Source organism: Ammospiza caudacuta, chromosome 3, assembly GCF_027887145.1.
Source record: "Ammospiza caudacuta isolate bAmmCau1 chromosome 3, bAmmCau1.pri, whole genome shotgun sequence".
NCBI classification, from domain to species: Eukaryota; Metazoa; Chordata; class Aves; order Passeriformes; family Passerellidae; genus Ammospiza; species Ammospiza caudacuta.
Window position 1 is genome coordinate 46,133,517 of NC_080595.1, and position 8,894 is coordinate 46,142,410.

Below are 8,894 nucleotides of genomic sequence, written 5' to 3' on the forward strand. Positions count from 1 at the left end.
GTGTAAGTGCCTTTTTTCTCCATTAACAAAAAAAACCCCAGTTTGTATTTTTCCTAGCAGTTTAATTTCATATGAAAGTTCCTCTCTTGGGCATTTCCATCCATCACAAATCATCAGCTATTTCAGCATTGCTGGGAAACCTTAAGTACAGTGGGCTTACTTCAATAAGCCCTTATCAGCCTCAGCTGCCAGCCCATCCAGTATCTGAAGCAGGGCAGCTGAGGGAGCCTTTTGATCACAGCAGCACACCCAGGCACAAAGTCACCCTGGGGTAAAGGATGACCTGAACTGCCTTAGCCTTGTTCAGATGCCAGGCTGCACAAGACAGCAGCCTGCCTCAGCAGAAAATCAATGCCCCACAGGTAGCAGAGGGATTTTTGTGCCAGGATTTGGCAAGAGCAGGTTCTGGACTCTAAGCTAGCACAGCCCCTTTTCCTGCAAAGTCAGCACACAAAGGTGGGGTGCCTTGGTCTCCAGCCAGCACACCCCAACTCCACTCCTGCAGCACAGGAACCCCATGGAAGCAATCTCTGAAGGCATCACCAAGGGCATTGGTGACTCAGCACCAGTATCCCCAGAAAGGAGCCTGCTGGCAGGCTGGCTCTCGGGCAGGGCCACTGTGCTGCAGGCACCACCAGGTGATCCAGCCTCCCAGCACTGCCCAGCCTGGCACTTAACAAAGAGGAGAAGCCAAGGCTTTGTTCCAGCGAGGAATCAACCATGAGAAAGAGGAACTGTGCATTGACCTGACTTCATGCAGGTTGTGTGCATTCCCATGGTTGAAAATGCCTTGGCCTTGTAACCCAAGAGACAGGTGGCATGGGAGGGACACCTGGTATGCCACCCCCAGCATGCTGCTCCTCTCAGCTCCCAGAAAAACAAACGCAATGGGGACAGGCTACAAACTTTGGCTGGTGCAGAGCAAAGTGCCCTCTCTGGAGCAGGACACTGGATCCATGGCAATGCCTGGAGGTCTAGATGCTGCTCCCCACTCAGCTAACACAATGGCACCGAAGGGTGGAAGGCTTCTGTGCCACAGCCATGCAGCTCCTGGGCACAAACAATCTCAAACCTCACTCGCCTTGGCCCTGGCATGAGGCACAGGACCCAGGAAGGAGTGGCAAGACCTATGGTGTCAAAATGGAGAAGGCTCTGCTTTTCCAGAAACGCCCTCTGGCTCCCCTGGCCAGGACACATGTGGCACAACATCAGCAGGCAAACACCCCAGTTATGCTGTGCTCCCTCCACTCACCCCATTTTCAGGGCCAGGCACAATGAGCTTGTCCACGCTTCACAGGGCCACAGCAAGATCCTGTGCTGGCAGGGAGGCAGAAAGCTGGCCATTGTACCCTTCCCACCCAGCCCAGCCCCTGGGGATGGGGCAGTGCAGAAAAAGGCTGTATTTTCTGGGCAGAGGCCTTTTGGGGGGCACTGGGAGCACAGTTCCAGTATTTTGCTGGGTATTAGCCCAGTGCATGGCCAAGGGACTGCCTTCCAGCCTCCTCGAGCACGCAGCAGAGGCAGACACATACACAGGTCAGAATTTATTTCCAAATACCTCATTTATATCATTCTCACATGAAATATTTCTTTTGGAATATAGCCTACACTTAGAAAACAGAAGAGAGTTTTTTTATAAGGCACATCAGATTATAGACTACATAGAGGCATCTCCCCCTCATTTATGCTTGTAAAATACTGGTAATTTTAAAAGTAAGATTTCTAAAACCTAGACCCTGTGTAGCCCCACGTAGAGCAGTATCCATAGAGTTATTAGACCTCAGTTTACACACACCTAGTAAAGGGCTATAACAAGTTGTATATAAATCACATCTTCAGAAACAGTCACAGCTGGCTACATTCAAAAGTAATGCTACTCCAGACTATGAAACAGGCTGCTTATAAAGTATAACCTACTGCTTCCAGTTCAGCATGAAACCAAGCAGTATGATCTTGCAGAGGAAATTTTGTTATTTTTGTAAATGGAAGCTGCTCAGATTCAAGCCTGTCTCCTCCTCAAACCCACATTTCTGAGCGACTGAGACTGTTTTTTACAAGGAAGCCAAGCACCCAGGAGAAATCTAGCTTTGTTTTTCTCAAAGATGTTGGCATGACTGTATATCTGAAATCCTGTCAAAGCATTTGAGTAAAAAATATAAAGGCTCAGATGTTAACTTCAGGACTAGTAAACATTAAACCATTACCAACCTGATGCAACCAAGTCAAAGGCATCCAGTTTCTGTGCTATGGAAACTTTTTCCAGGCTCTTCCAGTGCAGAAGCCAACATATTTTTATTGAATTAGGCCCTAGGTAAAGATTTCCATCCCATTTTCAAGTTTTCAGTGATGGAACATTACCCATTCTGCACTCATTCTTCTGTAGAGAAGGAAAAAATACTGTCTGTGGAGCCTATGCCAATAGCCCAGAATCCATTTACATAGTGTCATTTTCCTTAATGGGCCAGGAGGTAAACTGTGGTCAGCTTTATCAACTCAAACAGCCCCTACAGTTCTTTGTATCAGACATTGATTCATTTTGATGAAAAAAGGTTCTGGCCTTCTGTCACTACAGTTTAGTTTAATAATAAGGAAAAGGTCACTTCAAGGCTAGAGCCAAAGGGAACAAAAAAGAAGTATAATTTGATCTTGAACTATCTAGAGGAGGGAAAAAAGTAATTGTGGCCATAAAAAAAAAGCAGACAGACAGCACAAACTAAATGTCCTCTGCAGAACAGGTTTAAATACTGACCCTTGCAGAGAGTCACATTATCATTTGGGTCTCTTGAACTCACTAGAACTGCAATTAGGCTGAGTTCAGTAGGAACCAGATTCAGTCAGAGAACAGGTCACACTCAGCTCTGTGTTGATCCCTCAGCTACATTTTAGGCACATTTCAATTAATCTGTTGGACTGATCTGGGAAAAAAAAAGGATTATCAGTTGTATTTTAGGGATGGCCTCAGACAATTTCACAACTATGAGCTTGGACAAGATTCAACCACAAGTGACTGTTGCCTTTAGAAGGGAAACATTAACTTGGTTGGAAACAGCATCATGAAGAGGACGCAGCGGCCTCAGTTTTTGGAGTCCAGTTTGTTATAAATCTCAATCTGCCTCATTTGTTATTTGTTTAGCAGCCTTAAAAGGTAAAATGGGGCATCCTGGAATTCTTGGCTGTAGACTTAAAACCAGATGTGGTTTATATGGTGCTGCACAGGTATTTGTTACATTGCAAAAAAAAAAAAAAATTAAAACCCCAACACAACAGTATTTACATTCCTTTGAGCTGAAATAGATGAACTGTCGTCATGTCTGCAAAAACACAGAGGAAATTGCCACTGCTCGAGGTAGCGAGTTAAAAGCTTGGTCATGTTTCTGGGCTTCCACTCGGCTTCCTGGGAAAGGTAGGGGAAAGAGGACAGAAAGGACTTTCTGAAAGTCAGGAGATAACAAATGAGATGTCGGCTCCATAAGGGATTAGGTTCCCTCACCACAAGCTGAAGGTATACCCATGACCTTTTTAACCATGGCATTTGCGTATAGATTACACCTCTTGCATACCCTTTAAAAAGTGATCCCTAAGAGCACTGGCTTGGGAAGATACAAAGAGAGCAGGAGTGGGGTTTAAAGCTACAAATGTCAGTTAGGAGGCACAGTGTTATTTTTCCCTTTGATCGTCCACGTACAGAGCTCTACATTTCCACCGTTGCTTGTGCGTTCCTCCTGCAAAGCCCTGGCAGTGAAGGCCTCTGTTGTGCTCCGCCCCATCACATACACCTTACAACAGAAGAAGTTGAATCCTTTGGACAAATCCTTCTCTGCTCACAGACACATGGTGCTTTTTTTTTTTTCCTTAACGAGAAGGTCTGGTCACAAAACTGGGTGCCAGACCTGATATATAGCAATTATTTAACTAAGAATCCTTCTGCAATCCTCAAAAGGGCAACTGAGTCATCCAGTAGCAACATATACACATACATACAGATCTACACTATACACTCAAGACGACACAAATTGAGATTTCAGCTAATATAGCCTCTATTGATTTCCTCAGAGCAGCACTCCGGTCCTTGCAGCCCCTATACAAAACAGCAGTACTTTTTCCACCAGGATTTGGAGAGGTTTTTCATCTTGTCTGGAGTCCTACATTTGGATTTCTTTGGTTGCTGCTGGGTATCCGAGTACTGAATGCCAGCCACGATGGCTGCATCAAAGACCTCCTTGAGGTTTTTCTGAGTCAAAGCGGAGCACTCGATGTAGGACACGGCTTTTATTTCCTCAGCACAGAGCTTTGCAGCCTCCTCTGAGACTGGCTTTTCTTTGCACTTGTCCAGCTCGATGAGGACTTTGACATCCTCCCGGAGGTCTGACTGTGTCCCAACCAGGATAATGGGTGCCTTGGGGCAGTGGCAGCGGATTTCGGGAACCCACTTCTCACTCACGTTCTGGAAGGAGGAAGGGCTCACCACGCTGAAGCACAGCAGGAAGATGTCTGTGTTGGTGTAGCACAGAGGCCGGAGCTTGTCAAACTCATCCTGCACAGAACAAAACCGTGTTAGCACTCCACAGAAAGAGCAGCTCCAGCCTGCCCTGAGCCTTGGTGAAGCTGAGGACCACCTGCCACTGCCATCTTGACATGCACCCCAAAATGGGCACCCAGTCCACTCAGCAAGGTGTGACCCATGAAGAAGCCACCTGTACCCTGCCTGATGTCCCATGGCTGCCAGCCAGCGGGCACCTTGCCACCATCAGGCACACAGGACAAAGGTGGTGGCTTCCCCGCATATCTGATATTTTCCAACTAATGCTGCAGGTTATTTCAAGTGCTTAAATATTTCCTCTGCTCTTTGTACACAGGCCCTGTGCTCTACTTCAGCAGAGAAGCAAGGCTGTGGGAAGCAGTTACGGCACAGAAAGGCACAAACTGAAGAGGGAGAGAGCACTTTCTCCAGACCCACCTCTGCCAGGGTGAGTCAGTGAGCAGCTCTGAGGAGGAGCACCGTGTACCTCAAAGCTGTTCTGCTGACAGACCCGGGCAAGGGCAAAGCAGATATGCAGCAGCATGTGTACCTTTCTGGGTACCTTTCCTGGAGTCAGCTTTTAAACTGGTAACTACTTAGCAACATCCTCCAGGATATGGGAATAATTTCCCTGCCATTGTGGCCAGGGATTTAAATCTGATGGGAGCAATAATGACTTACAATGTGCAGGCTTAACATGCCAATGGCATAGAGTAAGAGCTTTACCTTTCCCTCCCACCCATGCCACATCAAACAAACTGCACACAGGCCTCCCAGCACTACCTTTCTGGTTTTTTTTAGTTTTTTTTTTTTTTTTTTTTTTTTTTTTTTAGCGCAAACTCCAGCAAAGCAAGGCCCTTTTTCAGCTTCAGGATGAAGCCACAAGAAAGTCAAACACCTCATGGTAACAAAGGTGTGCTGATCTTCAGGGAAGAATGCAGCTAGAAGCAAGGGTTACTCCAGGCAGGCTGCTTTTATGCTGACAGCAGGATAAAACCAGGGTAGCAGCCTGAACAGGTAGGATTTGCCTCAGCGGCAGTGACATTTAATTAAAATGGACCATGTTCTCAAATGCTTGGAATTGAAAAGGCACAGAAACATAAAGCTGAATATATCTCTCAGTTTACTGATGAATTGCGAGTTGCATGTTAATTTTTGAGATGCGAAATTTTCCTTTAAAGCCTCTGGAGACCCAGGATATGCAGTTAAAAGCCCCCTGGAAGCCTCAGGAATCTTGTTCTGCTCAAATGAATTTTTTGCAGTAGTATCTCTGAGAGAGACAGACATTTATAAAACACCAGTCAAAAAAGTAAGATTAATTTGCTCTCTTGATTCTCAGACTGAGGCTCAGAGGAAACCAAGCTCTCACCACTTGGCTCAAGAAAAACCCCACATTTACTGAGAGATGCTGCTCTGACCAACAAGGCTGTTTGCAGAAAGGCACCTTGCCATGTAATTGCCTCTTCTTGCCACATGTGAAACCTCAAAAGGGCTCAATTCAATGGGTTTGGAAGCAAACCCTAGATCTGATGGGTTTTTACTAAGATGAAACAGTTCCCTTTATATCCTAAGTACACTTCTGCCATTTCAATGGCAGGTACATGGCCTGCAGGGATTCTACACCTCTTCGGGCTACTGATGCTGAAACAGAATTTCCTGCTGCCTGGAGTGGATTTTTAGCTCCAGATTTCAGCAGCCATCTCCCAGCAACAGTTCTATCAATGTATCCAGCCAGGAATCTTTTTACTCAGGACAATTGCTGTCAGTTTTGATAATCTCTTCATTTTAAAGGCAGTAACTTTACTCATTCCAGCTGCACTTGGGCCACCAGAGCAAACACCTTAACCACTAAGGGCAGGGAAAGCAAGGGGTGACAGGACCTGTTCATCCCTCCTGCAGCTTGCAGCTGCATTTCCACAGGCACTGCATGTCCACAGGCTGTCACCTGATGCCAGTTTCACCTGCCTTGCTCTGCATATGAACATGCACAGCCAAGACTGTTGCAGTACCACCCCATCTCTTCAGTAGGACACAAAATCATGGGACAGTTCTGCTGTTTGAATTCACATCACTACCTGCAGAAGGCTGTTTGTAGGATTTTAGCTCTGCTTTGTAGGGCACACTGCTGTCTACTACTGCATAGCCCTGAAAACTCCATTCCTAATTAGGGCACCCAGTTATTACTCATCTAAATAGGTTTGTATGTTAAGACCACTGAGATTTTTCAGCGTGGTTTTGGTGAAAGTATAGACCTAGATCCACAAAGCTGCACAGGACTCTAACTCCCATTGCCTTCAAACGAGCAGTGAGGTAGCAAAATATTTTTGGCTACTTTTGGTTATCCAGCCTCAATCCCTGGCAAGCAGTGTTGCACACTGCTCAGGGTAGTACAAGCCTGGGTCTCCTGGAAAATCTCAGGCAGCAAGGCATGGGCTTTTTTATGTATCAGCCAAAGTAGGAGATGAGAGGCATCAGCTACCCTCATCCCTTCAGGTTGCAGATTACAGCAAACCTCAGCTTTGCAACAGCAGCACTTTCTAAATGGGTGGGAATGGTGAATATGAAGCCTCCACGGACAACACCCAATAGTACTTTTTTCTCCCTCCAGCTTCGGTCCCTTCAAAAACACAGTCTCTATCTCTGGACACCTACAGCTGTGGTTGCTTTGCATGCATATATGCCAAACACCCTAATTCTTAAACCCCCAGTTATTTAGCAAAAATAAAGACAGTGACAACTGCTCAAAGAGAAAACCAGGTGGCCGTTGAATCCCCAATATGTTCAGCCTTTCCAGTCAGGCTAAGCAGAGCTGCAGCTTGAGCCAGCAGAGCAGCAGCCTGTGCCCAGCCCCTATATGGAGAAACAGTCGTCCCCCACCCTTCAACAGACAGGCAGAGTAGTGAGTCAAGCAGCAGTGAAAATGACAGCCGATAATAACATGATCAAACACTGGGAATACTTTCAAATCCATGAAGTCATTTGCAGGACTACTTTGCGCAACAGCAACAACTTCTCCCCTCCCGCTGTCGCTTAAATCAAGTACGTGGCTCCACTGACCTGACCAGCTGTGTCACAGAGCTGAAGTCTCACCGGCTTCCCATCGACAGACACAACAGCTTTTGGAGAGAAAGAAGGGAGGGGGGGGAAACTATGGTGAATTCAACTTTACATGTTTTCCATTAAAGAAAAAAATTTAAAAAGGAAGATTTACCATCCCTCAGCTCTAGTAGCCTTTGCTTCAATTATTTTAGATTTAACAACTTAGCAGAGCTGGAAGGGAGTCCGTCGCTAACACAAGCAAGCCCTTCAGGGCTTTCCGATTCCTTTTACTACAAGAGATGAGCTAGGCAGTGACGGCACAAGTGCTCCGCAGGCAGCGCGGAGAGCGAGCCCGGCAGTCTGGCACATTCTCCTGCTAGAGGCGTTCAGCTTTATTTCCCCGTACACATTCAGCACGCCCGGGACAAGAAAAGCCCCCGCTGAACCGCAGAGAAACCCGTGCACTTCCCCCTTGGTAAAGGCGAGGATTTAAGCTTGCCCTTTAGGCGCTTCAGATATCCCCGATAGCGCTAAGCTCTCCACCGGAGGGCTCCCAATGAAAGCCCGCTGCCAGCCTGGCTCTGTTAGACCGGAGACCGGCCGGTGCTGCTGGCTGCGATGGCAGCCTGACAAGCTCGGTCCTGCTCCGTGGAGTCCTGCTCCCCATAGATCCATAATGAAATCACCGAACCTGGACATCGCCCCCCTCCGTGCACTGCAGCCACGGCCCCTGAGGCGGCACGCTCCCCAGAATGGCAGAACCCCCTCCCGCCGCCCGATGCCCGCGGCCGCCCCGGTCACTTACCGGAGAAGTTGTCGAAGGCGGTGGGGATGTACTCGGTGGGGTACCCGTTCGTGGTGTAGCTCACCACCAGGCTGGTCTTCCCCACCGCGCCGTCTCCCACCAGAACGCACTTGATGCTGCGCCGCGGCTCTGACCCCGCTCCGGCCCCGGCTCCGGCCACGGCCCCGGACCCCGCCGCCCGGCAGCGGCCGCCCAGCGCCGCTCCCAGCGCCGCCGCCGCCCGCCCGCTGCGCACCCTGCGCGGGGGCACCGGCGGCACCTCGCAGCCGCCCGGCGGCACCGGCTTGCTGATGTATCCCGCCTCGCCCTCCTGCTGCGGCGGCATCCGCGCGGCCACGCAGAGCCCCGCGGCCCGGGGGGCGGCGCGCTGCCCGGGGCCGCCGACCGGGGGGCGGCGAGGCGCGGCGGCGGAGGCGGCGGGTGAGCGGTGCGGGGCCCCGGCGGGCCGGCAGGAGCGGCGCGACCGCCGCGAAGCCAGCCCCGGCGGCGCTGGCGGTTCCCGGTCGCGGGCGGTGGCGGCGGGTCCCGGCG

The 8,894-nt window shown here is 49.2% G+C and overlaps 1 protein-coding gene across 1 annotated transcript; it reads right to left on the minus strand.

Annotated features, from left to right (window-relative positions):
• Nucleotides 1-1,541: 1,541 nt before the first annotated feature.
• RHOU (ras homolog family member U) lies at nucleotides 1,542-8,688 on the minus strand. Its single transcript, XM_058800761.1, has 3 exons — nucleotides 8,364-8,688; nucleotides 7,577-7,635; nucleotides 1,542-4,534 (listed from the first exon to the last, which is right to left on the minus strand). The coding sequence occupies exons 1-3, from the start codon at nucleotides 8,686-8,688 to the stop codon at nucleotides 4,079-4,081; spliced, it is 840 nt and encodes a 279-aa protein (XP_058656744.1). The 3' UTR covers nucleotides 1,542-4,078.
• Between the last annotated feature and the right edge of the window lie 206 nt (nucleotides 8,689-8,894).